Here is a 22,156-nt window from a genome sequence, read left to right as displayed (position 1 = left end):
GATTCTGTCCAATTTGACTTTAACGCCGCGCGTTGTCTTGGTGATAGAGTGAGGAAATGAAAATAATTTATTCCTTCGAGTGGGAATCGTATCCACAACCGCCACGTCTGAAGGCAGATTCTGTGCTCCTGCAACAACAACGACCTCTAAAGGCTTCCTTTTTCTTAGTTATAACCTAAATTAGCAATTGACCTAATATGATTACCTAGATGTTCTGGGCTACTGATAACTTCGCTACCTAAAAGATTTCTATTCTATTTTAGCCGAACAAGTATCACTTTAGTTGTCTTGCAATTATGTTGAAACTTCTTTATATTTTAGTTCGAAGAGTTATTTTAATTTTTAATAAAATTAGTACATTTATGAATTACAAATTGGAATGCTGGTTCATTTATTAAAGCAATAGGTTGGTTGTTAACGCTACAGCTGTGGGTTTGATTCCCTTCCAGTGGAATGTATTAATTTCACTTTCTAGCTTTGGTACCAACACAAAGCGCGGCGTTGAGTTACTCCTCTTCACACGCAATGTCTGGAAAATTGGGCGACAAGCGGGAACGAACTGCCTCATACTATGTTAAATCTGCCTACCTTTCTAATATTATATACGGGATACAGCGTGAAGCTAAAAATATATTAATAAGAGTTATAGTAATAATCGCCATTATTATGACAACGGTTCGTCATATAAATAATTGCCTTTTTATCACAAAGGGAAATAATAAAATATTTCCTATTAATTTAGTTTCAAAACCAAACTATATTGAAAAGCGATTGCAAACCTGCCAGGTACCAGTTGTTCTACTCCAGGGGTGTCAGCATATTAAAAGTAACTTAATTTTTAAAAATGTTAACGTTAAAATTTATCGACTTTCATTCTGCGTATAACAAAGGAAATGTATCATAATATTAGAAACCGTCGTAGCGCAATGGAACAGCGTCTGATTATAAAGTGATGCTTGTGAGTTCGATCCCAATCTAGGGAATGATTGTTTTTATTATTATTATTTTAATTTCCCCCTTAGTGGTAGACGTAGCTCGGTGTTAAGTACCGCCAATCCCACCTCGAAAAAATATTTTTTAAGAAAATGGGCTCGCTTACCCTGTTATGCGGGAAAAGCTTTTGTGGCTTATTATTCTGCCTATAACTTGTGTGGTAGCACCAATCAGTCTCTCAGCATATCCAACATAACATATGCGGGAAAAGCGTTAAGCTGCTTTTGTGGTCTATTATTCTGTCTATCACTTATGTGGTAGCACCAATCAGTCTCTCAGCATATCTAACATAACATATGCGGGAAAAGAGTTAAGCTGCTTTTGTGGTCTATTATTCTGTCTATCACTTATGTGGTAGCACCAATCAGTCTCTCAGCATATCTAACATAACATATGCGGGAAAAGCGTTAAGCTGCTTTTGTGGCTTATTATTCTGCCTATAACTTGTGTGGTAGCACCAATCAGTCTCTCAGCATATCTAACATAACATATGCGGGAAAAGCGTTAAGCTGCTTTTGTGGTCTATTATTCTGTCTATCACTTATGTGGTAGCACCAATCAGTCTCTCAGCATATCTAACATAACATATGCGGGAAAAGCGTTAAGCTGCTTTTGTGGCTTATTATTCTGCCTATAACTTGTGTGGTAGCACCAATCAGTCTCTCAGCATATCTAACATAACATATGCGGGAAAAGCGTTAAGCTGCTTTTGTGGTCTATTATTCTGTCTATCACTTATGTGGTAGCACCAATCAGTCTCTCAGCATATCTAACATAACATATGCGGGAAAAGCGTTAAGCTGCTTTTGTGGCTTATTATTCTGCCTATAACTTGTGTGGTAGCACCAATCAGTCTCTCAGCATATCTAACATAACATATGCGGGAAAAGCGTTAAGCTGCTTTTGTGGTCTATTATTCTGTCTATCACTTATGTGGTAGCACCAATCAGTCTCTCAGCATATCTAACATAACATATGCGGGAAAAGCGTTAAGCTGCTTTTGTGGTCTATTATTCTGTCTATCACTTATGTGGTAGCACCAATCAGTCTCTCAACATATTCAACAAATAAAAAATGTATTCTATTTATTACGTTAACACATTTCTCATAGCCATAACAGCGATGGTTGGTACCAACATGCGAATGTGAACTGTTTTATTGCATCTGTGTTACCAGTACGTTCGTATGTGCTGCTGTGCTCATGTTGTTTTTGTACAAACATAATGGAATGTTAAAGTAATTTATAAGAAAATATAACTCCAGAACACAATATTATTTAATTTACTTAGTAAACAGACAGCAATACAAATTACAGTATATGAAAAAAATTATCGACAGACAAGTCATTGTTTTTGACATTTATAAAGATAGATGGCGTTATTCAGTGTTGCAATTAGTTAATTTCAACATCCTCTTCTTAATTGCAAACCCATAGCTGTAGAAAAAACTTCAGTCTTCTTTTGAGAAATTGGTTTTGTAAGTATGTCGGCAACCATTTCCTGAGTGCCAATATATTTGAGATCAATTTCCTGATTAGCGACTCTTTCGCGAAGAAAATGATATCGTATATCAATATGTTTGCTTCGTGCATAGTAGGAATCATTGCCTGTAAATTTAATTGCACTTTGATTATCACAGTAAATTATGGTAGGTGCAACTGAAATATTATACTGCAATTCTGACTCCAAATGTCGTAGCCACAAAGCCTCTTGTGTGGCAGTAGCTAATGCCATGTACTCTGCCTCCATGGTTGATAATGCGACTGTGTTCTGACGTTTAGAACACCATGAAACTGAAGCACCCTGAAACAGAAATGTGTAGCCAGTGCATGATCGCCGGCTGTTAGTATCTGAAGCCCAATCTGAATCACTGTAGCCAAACACTCTTTCCTCTTCTTTGTTTTGACTAAATATCAATTTACAATCCTTTGTGCCCTTTATATACCGCAGTACTCTTTTTACTGCTGGTGTTGCATTTCTGGTTTGTTATTGAAGCTGCTCAATTTGTTTACTATAAAACATATATCTGGTCTTGTACCCTGTGATAGGTAAAGTAAACTCCCAATTGCTTCTTGATAAGGGACATTTTTAACAATATTATCTTGCTCTCCTGTGCTAATCAATTTAGAGCTAAGATCACATGGTGAATGAACTGCATTGCAATCTGTCATATGGAATCTCTGTAGAATTTTTTTTATATAGGCAGTCTGATCAATATGTATTTGGTCTCTGGCCTCATTCTGAGTTATTCTCCAACCAATAAAATGATTTACTGGTCCCAATGACAAAATAACTAATGTCCATGTATTATTCTGAAGGAGTGATTCATATTCACTATCCATGGCATCTTTCCACTCTTTTGCTTTTGAACCTGAAAGAGCTTCTTCCACAGTTTCTGGTTCCTTTAATAATATTGCTGAATCAGTTGGCTTCTCATCATGACAAAAAAATGTAGTAGGTTTATTCCTTGGCCTTAAAGTCATATTTCTAAAGGGCATTGTTTCTTCCTCTTCGAAACTCTCTGGTGTGTAATCTGGGTCACTATTATCTGACTCTGAGTTTGACAATTCACTGGTGGCGTCAAACAATTTGTCTTCTTCAGAACTTTCATTTACAAAAGTATCGGTATCAGATTCTAGTTCAGTAGCTTCCTGTTGTTGCAATGTAGTAAGCGGCATTATAACACAATTGTTTTTGACTGTGTGTTCCAGGAAAACAACATCTCTGCTCTTGTATATTTGTTTTTTACTCATATCATACAATCTGTAACCTTTTGTATGTTCACAATAACCCACAAATATCATTTTGACAGCTTTTGAATCCCATTTTTGTCTCTTTTCTTTTGGCACATGAACCATTGCATGACAACCAAAAATTTTCATGTTATTCAAATTTGGTTTTTTACCAGTCCACATTTCATATGGTGTCTTGTATTCCAAAGCTTTTGTTGGTGAACGATTTACAATATAAGCCGCTGTTGAAACCGCTTCAGCCCAAAAATATTTTTGTAATCTGGAATTCAAAATTAAACATTTAGCTCTCTCTACTAATGTGCGATTCATTCTCTCTGCCATGCCGTTTTGCTCAGGCGTATATGGGTTAGTTGTTTGATGCTGAATACCAGTTTTACACAGAAACAATTTAAATTCGTTATTTATATATTCTCTTCCGTTATCGGAGCGCAATGTCTTTATTTTTTTATTTATTTCATTTTCTACTAAACTCTTGAATTCTTTGAATTTCTCTAAAGTCTCAGACTTATTTTTCATGAAATAGACAAATACCTTCCTGCTATAATCATCTATGAAAGTAACATAATATCTGGCACCTCCAACAGAACTTGTCTCCATCGGACCACAAACATCAGAGTGAATTAATTGGAGCAATTCAGAAGCTCTAGTGCCAGTATTTTTGAACGGTTGTCTACTCATTTTACCTTCTAAACAAGTTGTACAAACTTGATTACCTTTTTTTAATAATTCAACCCCTTCTGCACTTTCTGTTATTTTCTGTAAGTCAGTGAAATTTAGATGGCCCATCCTTTGATGCCATAAATTTATATCTTGCTCATTCACTGTTGATAGCAATGCCGGTGCTTCAGAAACATTATTTACTATATACATGTTATTGCGATGCAGAGCTGTCAATACTAATTTATTATTCTTATAAATTTGACAACCATCTCTCTCGAATTTCACTTCACAGCCATTATTTATCATTTGACTTACAGAAAGTAAATTAACTGATAGTGTGGGTACAAATAGAACATTTCTAACCTGTATTGTCTGTAATGTGCCATCTGAGTCTCTTATCTGGAAATCCACATTGCCACTGCCTTTTACTGGCACTATTTTATTATCTGCCACCTTGATGTTATTGATTGTACATGGAGTAACATCATACATCCAATTCTCATTATTGCACATATGCAGAGATGCTCCAGAATCCACATACCAGCAGTTTCCATCCAATTTAGCAGAAACTGGAAAAGCAGCATAATAACCATTAATTTTTGAATTATCTGTGTTTGACGAACCCTTTTTTTTGTCTTTAAAATAGCAATCTTTACTCATATGCCCATACTTATTACATACATAGCACCGTGGGCCTTTGGGTTGCCTTTTTTCTTGTGTTTGGTTATGTGAATTATTCTGTGAAAACTTTGACACATTTTGTTTATTGTAAGCCTTGGCCTTTGAATAGTAAGCAACAGAATCTGATACCTTAACCTCTTGTAGCAACTTGGTTTTGACATAATCGGCAGTAATAGCCACACCAGAGCTCTCTAAAGCCATTATCATCGGTTTGTAGTAATCAGGGAGGCCAGCAAGCAGCAATGTACCAAGCCACTCATCTCCTACCACAAAGTTGATATTCCGTAACTTATGAGCTGTTGACATTACCTTGTTGACATATTCCTCAACACTCGAGCAATTTTCCAAGTTGGTGGTGATCAGATCTCTTAGTAAACCTACTTTTCGACTGAGCCCAGAGTCATCAAATACTTTTTCGAGTTTTATCCATACTTGTTTCGCTGTTGTAGCTTCTTGAACGTGAACATAATTAACTGGATCTATCAAAAGTATTATTTTCGATCTTGCTTTCGTATTTTTCTTGCTGTCGGATTGATAACCCGCATCAGGTTCAATTTCCTGCCACAATTCTTCATGTTCCAGATAGTTCTTGACGGCAAATTTCCAACTTTGGTAGTTTTCTCTTCCAATGAGTTTCTCAATTGTGCCCATTGATATTTGTGACACCATTTTTAATGTACTTTTCGTCAAAGAATATGTTGAAGAAGGAAACAAACACGCCGGTAATGGCCGATTGCGAGGTTATGAAATTGAATCCAATTTAATCACAGCAGTTTTGTATCGAATTATATTTCGTATTTACTTTCGGACATTATTTGCCCATAACCTAATGGAATGTTAAAGTAATTTATAAGAAAATATAACTCCAGAACACAATATTATTTAATTTACTTAGTAAACAGACAGCAATACAAATTACAGTATATGAAAAAAATTATCGACAGACAAGTCATTGTTTTTGACATTTATAAAGATAGATGGCGTTATTCAGTGTTGCAATTAGTTAATTTCAACAAAACATATTTCGAAAGTTTCTTGCAAATTTATAATAATAGAAGGGTTGTTTTAATTCAAATGGACATACTTATTTCGTAGTATATATAATATTTTATTACAAACTACTTGACAACCCTACACCACGTTCCGGCATCTATAGTTACTCAGCTTTTGCCCAATACCTTTTAGCTTTTATCGGATCAGGACGTCGGATCGACGAATCAGATTTTCAGATTTGTCCGCTGCAGACGGGTTCGATGACCTTCAAAACTTTGTATTTATCATTTATCTTATAAGAGACCAATTGTCTACCGCCTAGCGATGTGTTATTGCAGCTCACGCTTTATCCTCTACCATAGGTACAGGATTTGTTTGGGAAAGAGTACCTAGTGTTAAGACTCTCTGTCTTTTTTTATTTGAGTGACGGATTAAATGAGTGGAACTGATAATAATTTATAATCATCGCCACTTCAACACGATTGACCTATGGACTGTTAAATGGAAACCTATTCAAAACGTCAAACTAAAAATTACTTCTTTTAATAATTTAGTCTCAAAAATGAAAGGGCTGTTAGATATATAGTTTAAGTATAATAAAGGAGACTGAACGATTCCATACATTTTTGGGCCCAGAATGTAAAGAGATAAAAATATCTATGATTTAATAGATTTACGTAAATCATTTCAAAAAAATGAAAAAAAAAGGGTAAAAAATTAAAAAGGGTAAATTGAAATGAATTCAGACTTTTTGCGTCTAATTTTCTTATTATTACAACTTTGCCCTTTGTTCTGTTGAATATTTATATTCTTAATGCAAATATTGTGTTCGGATTTCGTCGCCCGTCAATTATGTTATGGTTTAATTTTTTCATCTACGGCACTGCACTCTGCATATGCCAATTAAGAGGAAAGCTTCAGGCGATTTATTGAATCATAATTAATTTAAACTTTTTCTACTGTATCCTGCAGGGTAGGTAGAGAGACCTAGTGTTAAAACACTCCCTAGCCTACATTTGCCCAATTTTCGAGATTTTCCATTGGTGTGTTTGTTTGTATTAAAACGATATAGGAGCAAATGTTTAGAATGTTGCCGGCTCTTCTCAACAGAACTGCCTTCCTTTCGGAAAGTGCTAGCTTTATGTACTTTCGACGATTCAGTGTTCTGTTCATCAGAAATGTTTGATTTTGAATAATAGAATAGAGAACAGAATTTTTTGAGTGGTAATTATTATTATTATTAAATACTGTAGGAAGGTCACGTAAAAAGCATTTGCACCTTCCGGAAGGCAAGAGATATGCAGAGATCGACGAAATAAGAACAACGAAGTTAGTCAGAGACATCGGAGTGTTTGACTCTAACCCTGGGATGAAGATGAAGGAATTGTATGTGTTGCCAGTTCCTTCTATTACTCACTCTCTTACTACAATTACCTTTATTTGTATCATCCTTATAGCTACAGTTGTATTCTTGTCTTTCTTCGTCCGCAGGAAAAGAACTCTTTTCTCAATTACAACGTGTCGTGTATTCTGACGCTGCCACCATACCAGAGGCAGGGCTACGGTCGACTTCTTATAGATTTCAGTAAGTGCAATCAACAAATAATTTTATTTATTTATTCAATTATTACATATTAACAATTATATTCTATGAAAATATTTGGAAATGATGATAGTATTTTTTATTATTGGTTTGAAGTTTTTTTAAATATTGTATTTAATATTTTTCGTCTTAAATACATTCGATTTCGATTTTAATAAGAACCATAATACTAAATATACAGTACCTAGTGATAGTGCAACGCGTATGCACTAACGCAGGTAAGCAAGGATACGGGCGTAGCTCTGACACTAACCAAGTCCAGCCAAGCATGGCGGTCTAATTGCGAAGAGCTCACACCAGGCTTTCTCTACGTTGGAAATGACCAAATTGCTTACTTCAACGTTGTTCCAGCCTTATTCCAGGCTGGGATACCTAGTGGTGATATATACCCACGTGCTATATAAATATATGATATAAATAAGTAGAAGACTACGTAACTATATGCTGATCCCGATTTACCTTTATATTTATATATACTACGCCGGCGTAGTTTTGGCAACCCATATACTCACTATTGGTGAAAAAAATTGTATATAGGTGGAAAAAGTAAATCGAAGCTGTCGTGGCGCAGTGGTGGCTGTACACGACGGTTATGGGTTCGATTCCCACTTGGGAAAATGCATTACCCGCTATATACAGATAAAAAAATATATAGATAAAATAAATAAAAATGTAAAAGGAGTAAATAACAAGAAGACCAGTTATATAGTGATCCAGATCCACCTCCAGCGGTCATACGTTTGTTGTGCCGGCGTGCCGGGCGTTCACCCCCGATCGATGCAATGCAATATAGATCCGTCTGCAGTCTAGACTGGAGACACCCCCCGCGCGCCCGGAATTTTGATAGCCGTGTTAATTATTTATTTGTTGCGTTTACGCTTCGTCTACACTAATTTGGGTCTTTGGTTGTTTATTGGGTGGTCGTGGGTTCGGATCTTGTTGATTTTTTGACGTGGAAAGAGAATGAAAGAAGTGGGAATCTTCTGTTTTCATTTTTTTTCCGTTTAGACTTCTCTTTGATGCTATATTTGGTCTTTCAGTTGTGTTAAATGCGTGCATGTGTATTGTGCATGTCTTCAATTATTAATTACTGTATTTACAATTGGTTCTGTTTATGAGATGAGTTCGAATCTAGCAACATACAGAGAATTATGAAAGAGTCGGAGTGTCCTCTTTTCATATATTTTTAATTTTTAGTCCACATTATGACCTGAAAGTTCTTTATTTAAAAAAAATATCTCTTCTTCAATCAGAAGGAATTTTGTATTGCTATATAAAATAAATTAAACTAGAAAATACTATTTTCATGGGAAAATTAAAAATCCTTTATAAGTTGTCATTTATAAATTAACAATTTTGTTTTGAAATGTAACAATTGTGTACAATATTCAAAATTTACTTTCACTAGTTGTCGTGTAAAGCTTATGTGGAGCTTTGAATATTTGACGTTGACATGAAATTATGTTTATTTAAATTTTCACTTTAATACTCGCATATATATTAAACATATGATACATTGATAGACATGTTGGTTGTAGATTCGATTTCCATTTTCTGTTTAAAATAACATGTCCTATTTTCATTAAAAGTTCAACATTGACTTTGTAAATTAACATGTCTTAATAATAAATATGCAAAAATTAAAATAAGAATAGATATAATGATTATCTGCTACCATCAGTAGGATCTGCAGGATATTCTTATTTATCTACTTAAAAAGCTTAAAATTTTGTGTATATATTTATTCTATGTTTATGACGTGACATACATATGTATACCCACCGACTTATATCTCGTTATACAGGTTATCTTCTCACAAAAGTTGAAGGTAAGGTCGGATCTCCAGAGACGCCGTTATCTGATCTGGGGTTGATATCCTACCGTTCATACTGGAAGGAGGCCTTACTTAAGAGACTATGCTCTGCCCCCGGCCCCACACTATGTATACGCGATTTAAGTAAGGACTTGGCGATCGCGTCGTCGGACATAGTGTCGACGTTGCAAGAACGAGGATTAATGAAGTATTGGAAGGGAAAGCACATTGTCTTGAAGAAACAGGTGGGTTTATTTTTGTATTTTTATTTATTTATATTTTATTGGTATTATTATTTAAATAACGCGTAATTTCATTAGTGTATCTAAATTTGGAAGAAGGAATACTTTCAGTTAATTATTTACCTAAGTATACGTATATGATGAGATATGAAATTTGTATAAAAGAAGGTGATATAATGAAATTATGATGAAAATGTTCATCTAATCCACTAGGAGGTACTGGAGGAGGCGACGCGCCGCGCGGTGCGCGCGCGCTGCGTGGACCCCGCGTGCCTGCGGTGGTGGGCGGGCGGGGGCGCGGCCCGCTGACGCCGCGCCCCCCCGCGCCGCCCGCGCCCCGCGCTCGCGCCGCGCACGCCGCGCCCGCCCAGCGCCAACGGACGTTCGCTGTTCTAAGGGACGCTTAGTGGGTGATTCGGACTATATATGGTTGACTGAGTGGCTGGAGGTTTTATCTATATTCTATAGTGAATTTAGATTTTCATATTTTGGATTGGATTTTACGTCAGTTCACCCTTAGACTACTAAAGATCTATTTTATTTAGTTCGGACTTTATGGATGAGTGAAAATTTTGAGGTTTTCATATTGGAAGAAAGGTTTTGCGAGTTTTTTTACAATTAATTGTTTAATTAATTTTAATTGTAAGTCTAAATTAAGATTTTTTCTTAAGGGCAAGCAACTTAGTTATTTATTATTCTATACTATCCATAAGATTTTAAAATATGGACATGAAAATGTGTGTTATATAAAATTAATGATTATTTAGATATTAATAATATTATTATGACATTATTATAATTTAGTTTTTTTTTTAATTTGTGTCGTCATCTTGTTCTGTACAGTTAATTTAAATATAGGTATTTATTTAAAATAATAAATTTAAATATATAAAGTACCAATTCTATAACAATGTATTTGTATATAGGTAGTAAATTATCTTTTACTAGTATTAGATTATTTCTCCACTAGCAATAGATAATTTAAAAATTACCATAGCGTTCATAAGTTTCTGTTAATTCACACCCAAATTTATCCGGCTAAATAAAAGAAAAAGGACGTGACTGTCCTCTTTGTATATCTGATTTAGAACATACTAACTTAATTCGATCAAAACGAAATCTTTTTTAGGCTATAAAAATATTACTTAATAGTTGTCCGTTTAAAATATGCCATCGTGGCACAGAGGCACCAGCGTAAGACTGTAAACACGAAGGTTGTGGGTTCGATTGCCACTTGAGACAATTAAATGCACCACCACTCAGAACGCAATGCTCTTCGAAAAGTAGGGAACGGAGTGTCTTCACTCCAAGTTCCCAGGTTCCCTCTGCCGATATGCTATGTGCAGAATACAGCTAAAAAGGATCATTAGTTTCTCGAGTTAGAATCGACTGCAACCAATTCAATACATTAATATCACGTAGGATTTTTTTGGTAGAATAGTAAGCACTGTATAATAAATGTTTTTTTTTAAATTTTAACTTTTAATTGTACAAGTTCCAGATCAAAAATTACTTGGAATTTTATTATATAATCTGTAACAAATATTGGTGTCAATTAATCCATTTATGTATGCATGTAAAGTTATTTGTGTTTTATAGTTTATTATTGTATAGGAATTATTTAATTTAGAGCTGGCTTTTTACTTAATCTATTATCTGCCGAATAAATTAACAGGAACTTATCAGACAGTGGTATGACAAATTTGTAATAAATATTTTTTTGTATTTTATTTATTATGTTGTAACTTTTAACTGTTATTCTTTTATTATTTTATTTAAAGGCTTATGTATTACACTTATTACCTTGTGATGGCACTTAAGCATAATAATGGTGATTTTGCATTAATTGAATTAATAATCATAAGAAATCAATAATAAAATTTATTTCAATAATTATGTTTTGTAAAATATGAATGCGGTAGGATTTGTACCTACTATACTATTGTCAAAAAGTCTTTAACAGTATTCAATTGATGCATGTTCAAATTCGTCTATTTTCATTTTTTCAATATGAAATTGCCTTTATTATAAGGATATAACTTTGTGTTTTTAGGATACACGATGAAGAGTTCAAAATAGTTCTAGAAAGTTCTATAGTTCTGTTATAAAAATAGTCGTAGCAATCTTTATGCGACCGTTTCGTGTTCTACATAAATTATTGAGGAATTAAAAAATAAATGTGAATGCGGAGCATTCTTTATGTATAAATGAGAATTTTAGTGATATATTATAATTGTAATTAAATGCATTAAATAATATAATTAAATTTATTTTATTATTTTTAACTAAGTTAATTTATGACTTTTGTAAATATTATCTTATGGTTAGGAAATAAATATATGATATAGATATATAATTATATTTATTAGGTATAAGTTACATCTGTAATAGTATTATTAATTCAATTGAAATATGATCAGTTGTTTGATTCTATGATTTTTCAGTCCATTCAGTTATATACATTATACAGTCCACGAGGCCTAAGCTGAATTTTGCATATTATGTGTGCGTTAATACAAATATGTTACTTATCATGTTTGTTTGCTTTCTTGTTAGTAAAATTTGTTTTAGTCATATCTCTTTAGTAATATATCCATATAGTTTATATGTATTTTATTCAGAATCAATATATTGTTCGTAATTAACCTATATTTCCATGCTTTGTTATCTTAACGTGTCTCTCGTTTGGGGCAACAATGACGTATTTTTATTTTTTCACATCATTGTTAAGCACTAAATAAGCGATATTTCAAATTAAATAAAACATATCTATATAACTAGTTGCATTGTATATATAAAAAGTAATAATATGTAAACTTTTGTACACATTGTAAATATTTAGTATTTAATTTAGTAAAATTAAGTAGTAAAGTGACTTAGGTACCAGACAAAATGTTGAATTAAGTGTGTGAAAATACTAGAACAGAGTGATTTAACACACGTTTTTTCTCTGTCTACCTTGCAATATGAGAGAACTAGGAATAAAAATAAATAAATAGATTTAATTACTATTTTAAAAGAGGCCGTCATTGGGCAGCGGCACAGAGGCTGTTTGTGAATGCATCGGTTGTGAGTTCGATTCCTGCTCATCGTGCTCAGGGAAATGAGTTATTTAACTGCCAGTTTCACCGGTTACGAATAAAGATAGTAGGTAACAAATCATATGACTTTCTACATTTTAAATTACAAATAAGTATGTAAAAATGAAATGCATGTGTCAAATGTGTATCTACTAGATATTGTGACCAGTGAAACCAAAAATTATAGCTTGTCTGACAGATAAGGCTGTCGGGAACCTTATCAGCCAGTGGTGAAACTGTCCCTAAGTCTCGAAGTTCCCTCTGCCTACCCTGCCAAATGTGGGATGCAGCCTGAGGTATATTTTAAGGTTCAATATCATTTTTAATATTTATTTAGAACATTCAATTATGGTGAACATTTTTAAATTTATATATAGATATATCGTATCTGTGTCTAAGCTATTAAATAATAGACTTACAATATTTAACCACTTATTGACTTCTTTATTGATTTTGACTCTGATACAAAATATGTATAATTTTTTTATTACAATTGACATCGCGTAATACTTTTATTTCTATAATCATTCCTTATTTTTGTTAATGTAACAACATGTTTTTATTGAAAAAATATTTCTTAATTAAGTATATGAATTTTATTATAACTTACAACTTTTGGATATAAATGTTATGAATAGTTTAATCTCTTGACATTTCATTATGTAAGATTAATTATAATCGAAAAAAAAATGTAAATAAGTCAAATTGCATTTAATTCTAAATTTAGATTTTTTTTAAGAAAGATTAATAGATATAGAATAGATCTTTAATCTTAAACGTATGACTTATAGTTGGTCAATGATTTCTTTTTATTTTATTAAAAAAATACTTAGTAACGCTAGAAAATCAATTTTAAATTAAATTTAATAAAAAGAAAAAAATAATGATATTATTGACTAACTATATATAGTGAATGCATGCATATATTATACAAAAATGATGTAATATAAATTAATATGATAGATTTTATGTATTAGAAATAAAATTGGTGTTTTTGGTAAAATTAGTATAGATTTTTGTAAATATATTTTATTTACTTATGTTTTTTTATGAACTTAATACTCAGAAGTGAGTACTTTTTTATTATTTAAGCAATTACATAAATAGTCTAATTGAATTTTGAATATAATGTTGCCAGTTTAAAATGAGTAAAGATTTATTTGTGATAAATGTGTTATGTATACTGTAATAAAAATTATTAGGGTTAAGTATGTCTTACAGTTTTTTTGTATAATAATTTCTAGATTTCTTATTTATATACGAAATGATTTTATCTATTCACAAATAATGTCTTAATGGAGTCGATCAATCAAAAAAAACTACGTTCTTAAAGATTCATGTCAATAATTTTTAATAATTTGATTGTTATTTTAAATTAAATTAAAATATATAAATATTTAAATTATGAAATTTAAAACGTATTAAATGTTTAAAATTAAATTATTACTTAGGGTATTTATTATTTTTGTATACTCTTTTTACATTAATTATATGTAAATAATAATTATGAATTATTCCATATTGTTTTCTGTGTTATGAAATATAGTGTCAAATTCTGTTTCTGCTTTTTATTGTTTTTATTTTATTTTCGGAGCAACTTTTTTATAAGTAAAACTTCTGGGGTTTTCACAGCACAGCCAGCTCCCCTTTTTCCTACCCCCATGTATGTACCTCCACTCGATCTCGAGATAAATGGTCCTGACAGATGGACATGCGGGCAAAGTGATCCTATAAGCATTTTGTTGAGGTACGGAACTCTAACAATAATAATGATACCATATTCGTGAAGTTATATATATTTTTTTTACTTATAAATTGCTGAAAAAAAAATCTCTATATATTTAAATTTATACAATTTATAATTATTTTTTATACATTTTAGTAAGAAAGTGGGCATGTACGGTCCACAAAGCACTGTATTTATCGGCATCTACTCAAGCATAGAGTGTAGAGGCGGAACCCACGCACGTACAGATATAGAATAAAATTATGTATTCTACTTAACTGTTCTATTAACTGTTAAATTAATTAACGTTTTTTTGAGATGCATTTTTTTAGTCTCACACACCTTTGGTTTATCAAACTAACTTTTCCCAGCGAGTCAAAAGCAAGTATCGCTATTAGAACATTTTTTCTACACGTATTGAAGCAAATAGCTAGCTCATACAATAAAAGTCAAAACTCACGACGCAGGGGCACAAGCATGCGAATGTAAACGCGACAGATTGTGGGTTCGATTCCGACTCGACCAAAAAATATTTTTAATATTTTCTTTTCCTCGCTCTGGTAACGAGGCAAAACGCGAAATTAAGATCCGCCACTCAACACGCTATGCCACCAGAATTTGTTTGAAATGTGTGACTTGACTGTTGTAATGGAAGCGCAGTGTACATTAGGTTTCCAGGTTCCCTTTGCCTAAAAATTTTATTATTTATTTAACCATAAATGACACATACATATTATAGGTACCTAATCCGTCATCCCGCATATAGCAGGGTATACATTTTTGAGACATTGCGTGTTGAGTGGCGGAACTCGACACCGCGTTTTGTCTTGTTACCAGATGGAGACCATGTTTTTCATTGAAATAAGCATAATTCCCATTATATTCCCACTCGGGAGAGTGAATGAATTCATTTCTTCGAGTGCCACGAGGTCTCCTTATACCTACCTATCATTTACAATGTATACTTTAGATAACAAGAGATAACGTAATAAATTAAAAATATGAACTGAATAGTTAAAAATTTACGTAATTAACACATTTTAACAAATACCGCCTTTATGCATTATTCATATAAGTATTCGTAATCGTATGCAATTTATTATATTTACGGGTACAATACACCCCTCATATACGATACGAGTAGACACCGACGTGCGCCATGCGATATCATCCAACTCTTAATTTTGATGATTGTGGGTTCAATTCCCGATGGCGAAAATCATTTCATTTAAATTATATTATTTCTCTGGTACTTATAACGACAATGTCTGATTGTAGAACATAATGTTGAGCGAACAAGCGATAAATGTTGAGCGAACAAGCGATAAATGTTGAGCGAACATAATCACAATCAATCACATCATTCCCTCGAGTGGCAACTGGAGGGAATGAATTATGGTAACAATACAAAGGGCTACGTCCTTAACACTAGGTTCCCTCTGCCGAACATGCTGTATGCGGGAAGCAATTTACTTTAATTTTAGTTCAATATTAAATCACTGAAATGGGACTGTGCTGGACACGTCTGCCGCATGCCTAAAGCGTCTTGAGAGAAATCCTCGACCAACTGGACTCTCAAACTCCAAAAGGAGAATTGGCAGACCGAAACGAAGATGGCGAGAGGAGCTGGACCATTACAAGCCTGGCTGATGTTTAATAGCACAAAATAGACCTATGCCCAAAAATCGGACAGTACAGGCTAGGAGAAAAAAATTTATATCATACTTATTCATTAGTTAAATGAATTGAAATAATATTTTAAAGAGGACTTTCAAGGCGAATCACAACTTTATGCTAAAATGTAGCGTTAATTGAAATTAAACTGATAACTTTATAATTAACACAAGGCGGAATAAAAAAAAACTCGTTCTTAAAATAATTCGCCATGTGCTAGTAACATGTGTACGTGAAAGCTACTTAGTATAAAACTTTAAAATATATACACATTACTTTAGTTCCACGCTTTATCCTGCAAGTATCCCCAGAATACATCGAGGGAGCCTAGTGTTAAGACACTACGTTTTCTATTTTTCATGATTTTATAGCAATTTTTTGCTTGATTAAGTAAGAAATATCTTCAAATGTTTAACCATCTATAAAAATTGATAAATTTATTAAAAAAAAATTCTTATTGGTTTCTCACCTACCAATAAAAATTTGTGAGTATGGTTGTTTGTTCCACCTTTACGCAAAAACTACTGGAAAGATATAAATGAAACTAAACAGTAATATTGCTTATATTATGCACCAAAATAACACATAGGCTGTTATAGTAAAATAAAAAACACGAAAAATATAGTAAAAATAGTAATTCATTTTACAGTTGGTGTCTATATAAGTTTATTTATTAACAGTTTAAGAATAGTTATTAAAAACAACGACTATGTTTTATACAAATACAATATAAAATTAGGTAAAAATATAAAAGAAAGAAACCAACTGAATTGTATACACTCATTTTCTAACACTTAATGACGGATGTCACTCGTTTAGTGAGTTTATTATACCACTGGAGTCAAAGCACCGACCAATTTGACAACAGCATTAAACAAACAGTGTAATAAGTCGCGCCTAAAATGGACATTTTTTAAAGTGAATAAAGAAAAAAGGCAAGGTTATTTATTTATTGTCCACATTTTTAATTCCGCGCCTTGTTCCTTGTTCCGTTTGGTAGGCAGAGAGAACGGAGAGACAAACTCTATGGTCTCTGTATATCTCTCGCGCCTCGTCCACTGCCATCAACACGCGCATTCACATGTGGTCCTCAAGGCGTCCTAATGGTCTTACCTGACCTTCAGTATCATCGATACTGTATTCTTGAAGGCCATCTAAATAGGGGACAAAAGGGGGACCCCTTTGTGAACATAATCAAAAATTAAGTATTAATATTTTTTGCACAATAAAAAGATAAAATTGAACCGATGACCTCCACCTAGAGACACTACACCGAATATCTCATCACTAAGCCAACAGGTTAACATTTTTCAATATAAACAAAGATAAATAACACTTAATTGAAAGACTAAACAAACAATAATATAACATCGGTCACTACACTCTCTGTTACAAGTATAACTCCACGTACCACAATGTATACAGATTAGTAACGTTGAACTGGTCGGCGTCATTAAAGTCAATATAATTATATTTTATTGCTGTAAAAAATAGAGCAGACGCCCTGGAGAATGGTTCTTGGTTTTGCCTGAGTGCACACGATGGTTGTGAGTTCGAGTCGGAGTAGGAAGAAAGTTTTTATTAGAAAATATTTTCATTTCTGTGATTTGGTTAGACAAAGCACGAAGTAGAGATCTTTTACTCAATATGGAGTTATTTAAGTTTATTACTATATTATAATTCAAAAAATATGAATAAAGTTCAAAAAAATATTAATTAAGTCTTAAAATTTATTAAACTAACAGCAGTGTTCTTTAAGAACAAAACAAAAGTTGATTTTTATAAGATCGAAGCTTCTATTTGCACTTATTGTACATCTATTAAAGAATTTGTGAGAAGGTCACGCGCCTATAAAAAAGATATAATTAACAGAATAATTGTTATATAGTGTTCGTGAGATAGTTGTAAAAAGACAAACCGACTACCAATTTCGGATGTGAAGAAATGACATGGAACTTAATTTCTCTCTGTGTAAATTAAGTTTGTGGTTCGATTCCCGTTCGGAAGAATGGTGACGTATTTTTATATTTTATTTCACTTAATAACTAAGCCTGGCCAACCCTCTGTTCTACAAATAAAAAGGCAATGTCTAGGTATAAAATAAATGGAAGGAGATAAACGATTATCTGTATACTTTGCCCAAAAAATAAACAAAGTAATAAAAAAGAATAATTTATCAAGTAATTTGTTAAAAGTTCTGAAAAACATTAGTCATTGAGACAGTAAACTAATCATAGCCGTGGTAAGTAAACTCGGGGTGAACATTCGTCCGGGGCGCTCTCGCGCTCCAGACAATGCAAGGGCGGGACGACCTCGGGTTTGGGGGCTAAAGGGCAAAGGCAAAGTCTTAGATATATTGGATTTTTAAAATAATTAATGTAATCTATGAAGAAATAAACACAGTCCTTAGAGATGCCTAATTATAACGCAGTGAATGTGGGTTGATATTTAAAAAAAGGAGTATTTGTTACAGGTTTATGTTTTTTCAAGCATAGGCAGAGGGAACCTGGGAACCTGAAAATATCGAAATGTATGTAACAACAACAACCTATCATTTTAGAAGGTATCGTCAACTTAGCCAATACGGGGCTATGTATTTTATACCTAATTTAAACAAGATTTATATTTTTGGGTGCCCATTAAAATAATGTTAAGTACATTTTATAACCAGTTTAAAGCCTTGAATATTTTTTTATCTTAATTATTCTAAAATTACGTTACGTAAGAATTTGAAGAGAAAAAGTATAATTATTGAGAGGCAGTTCTTAAGTTGTCAGGTTTACACATGATATAATCTTCTATATATATAAAATCAAAAGGTCACTCACTCATCACAAAATCTCAGAAACTACATGTGCTAGGAATCTCAAATTTTGCATAGGAGTTATTTATAGGACGTAGGTGCTCGCTAAGACGGGAATTTGCAATATTCGACTTCCCAGGGGTTGTTTTTGGGGTCGAAAGTTTGTATGAAACTTCGTTACTACAAATGCTAGGAGTCTCAAATTTTACATGGACGTCACTTATAGGACGTAGTTACTCATGGAGACAGAAAAAATAATAATAACGTTCGTTAAGTTCACGCAGGCGAAGCCGCGTGCGGGCCGCTAGTACTAAATAATATTAAATACTAGCGACCCGCTGCGGCTTCGCCCGCTGGAACTTGGTGCATTAATTACTATTTATTTTGTCACCTGATTTACTTTTGTGATCTAATAACATAATCATTTCAAAAATATCTACACATTTCAAAATAAAATTTAAGCAAATTCAAAAAAATAATTATTTTCAAGCACAATTTTATAAAACAAAATACTTTATATTGATATAACTTTTTTATTTATGAACCGATTTCAATAATACACTAAATGTTAAGGGAAATTTGCCGAAATACAATAGTGAAAATTGCATTTAAATCTGCTAAGTCATTTCATGACACGCTTAGTAATTAGATATTGTAGTAAGGTGTTGTAGCATTAGTTTGACACCGACTTCAAAATTATAAAATCTTTATATAATTATTTTTCACTTTTTAGTTCGTTGTTAGAAGTCGGTTTTTGTTTTTGTTAAAAATTAATTTATTTTACGATTTTTAGTGATGGGTAGATCTTAAAATGATGCTTCTTGAACGAGTGGTGATGGTGGTGGTAGTGGTTGTCAACGAGTGGTTGTGATTGTTCTATGTAAAACTTCATTTAATTAGCTATTATTTTTGTGCAAAGTTACATTTTGGTATATTGACAAGAACAAACATAAAAAGTATTCGGGTGAATTCGGAATCTCCCTTTTTTGAAGTTGGTTGAAAATGAGAACATCCTCTTTTTTGAGATTGGTTGAAAAGAAATGCAACGATCAGGAATCTCAATTCTGACATCAATTTAAAAAGTTTTTGCTTGTAATTATTACAGTATAATTAATTTTTGACCAAAAAAAAACAAACTTTCTCAATTTTCTCCGGATTCCATAATCGAAACCTAACCAAACTTTCTCCAAATTATCCTTGATGTGTATCCTTTCAAATAAAAAAAGAATCATCAAAATCGGTTGGCGCGACATTGAGTTATTCGGCTATTAGTCGCGCACATGCACAATGCAAATTTAAGACTTATGTGATTTTCTCATGGATACCATTGTCAGACATGGACCAAAAAAAAATGGGACCATTCGGGAGGCTATACCTTTCAAATAAAAAAAAATTATCAAAATCGGTCCACCCAGTTAAAAGCTATGAGGTAACAAACATTAAAAAAAAAAAAAAAAATACAGTCGAATTGATAACCTCCTTTTCTTACAGAAGTCGGTTAAAAAGCACAAACAAACAGATAAACATTTTAAAAGTCATTGTTTTGTGTTCTATTACATTGATGCATGCCCCAAATAGATTTTCTCATAATATCTTCCATGTACGGACAGTGTAATAAAAAATGTCAAAGTGCAGCGTTGGGTTCCGCAAATCAACAAGTAATGAATCTTGAATTTTGAGCAAAATATAGTAAACTGATTGGACAATCAGTTTACTATATATTTTTTATACTTGTATTTTTTTATTCGTTTTGTAAGGATTTTCACTACAATTTTAATTAAGAAAATATCGGACTGTAAAATGATTATAATACAATTAAAATTAGGAAGAATATTTATGTATGAAATATATTAGTTCTAGGCATAGAGAGTGATGTAAACTACGAGTATTTCTTACCTTTCATACACGTGCATTGAACCCAGGACTATCATCAAAGTAAATATAATATAATCAATTACTGTAAGGTCTGACTACAAATTGTCTATTATTAATCGAGACGGAGAAATGAGGACACGTTCGCAGAAGTACGAATGGAGATTTATTTGCATAATTGACTGCCATTGCGCCACTCATTATCCATGCCTATATAAAATTATATGAATGTATGTGGGTAGTTATTTGCTTTATATATAATTTAATTTTTGCGTATTTATGCTTTCCCGCATACTTTATATAGACGTTATACCGTGTTTATACATAAATATCATTCAACTACGTGTTTTGTCTTGTTACCAGAACGAATGAAAATAATTTATTTCCTCAAGTGGGTATCGAACCTACAACCGTCGCGTTCACACGCTATACCGCTACGCCACTACGGCCTACTAAATATGGTGAAGAAATTTATCTTTAGAGATAGCTTTAGCATAGAATTTATTTTTTAAATTTTCCGGCTTCATTTTTTTGTTAGTAAAATTTCTAGAGTGGTCACAATGTGACCATTAATGTGGACCCCTCCATTCCTACGCTCATGATCTTCACAGAGTATAAATAATAATTCCCCCCAAATGGATTTCGAATCCGCAACCACCGTGTTACTGTAGCTTCATTATATAATATTCAGCACAACCTGTCAATAAAAATATTCAGCATAAACTAAAAACCGTGTTATCATATCACAAGTACCTTACACTACATCTATATTTACCGATGACGTAGCTGGTGGTGCTGGCACCGTGCACCGCAGCACCGGTGGGAGTTGACCGAGCGTCATATATTGATAAGATAGTACTAAATAACTAATAATACTCGTATATGTACTTGTATATATATGCATCATTTATTTGTTATTGTGAATTATTCTTCGAAGCGTATTGGGTGTAACGTCATTATTTACCTGTTGAGCAAATACTTTATTTTTAGTTAATTATTTTTTGTATTTTTTTTTAACTTCCCGCTGGATAATGTGTGGGACACTTCAATATATCTTTAAAATAAAGAAAAATTTAAGAAAGTAAGAGATAGAGACTTTCTCCTCTTTTAGCTACCACCCTGCAAACTGTGCACCACATGGGTGCTAACAATGTAAAAAAATGCATTTTGATCAGACATGAAATCCTAAAAGATATTTAGGAAAGCATATGAAAGCAAAGTAAAGGCCCCATACAGAGTGTTAAATATGTTTAAAGTTCAGTTT

At 32.7% G+C, this 22,156-nt stretch overlaps 1 protein-coding gene across 1 annotated transcript in view; it reads left to right on the top strand.

Moving 5' to 3' along the window:
- The window catches only part of chm (lysine acetyltransferase chameau), a 29,592-nt gene extending 15,219 nt beyond the window's left edge, over window positions 1-14,373 (top strand). The window contains exons 9-11 of the mRNA XM_085203816.1: window positions 7,571-7,664; window positions 9,487-9,740; window positions 9,951-14,373. Of these exons, the coding sequence (XP_085059942.1) occupies window positions 7,571-7,664; window positions 9,487-9,740; window positions 9,951-10,046 (444 nt within the window). The 3' untranslated portion in view covers window positions 10,047-14,373. The remainder of the gene's footprint in view (window positions 1-7,570; window positions 7,665-9,486; window positions 9,741-9,950) is intronic.
- Window positions 14,374-22,156: the final 7,783 nt, after the last annotated feature.

Source organism: Heliconius melpomene, chromosome 19 (genome assembly GCF_056956725.1).
Source record: "Heliconius melpomene rosina isolate 202511_hmr_F chromosome 19, ASM5695672v1, whole genome shotgun sequence".
Classification (NCBI taxonomy): Eukaryota; Metazoa; Arthropoda; class Insecta; order Lepidoptera; family Nymphalidae; genus Heliconius; species Heliconius melpomene.
Note: the sequence above shows the minus strand (reverse complement) of the source record. Positions and strands in the feature narration are given on the sequence as shown.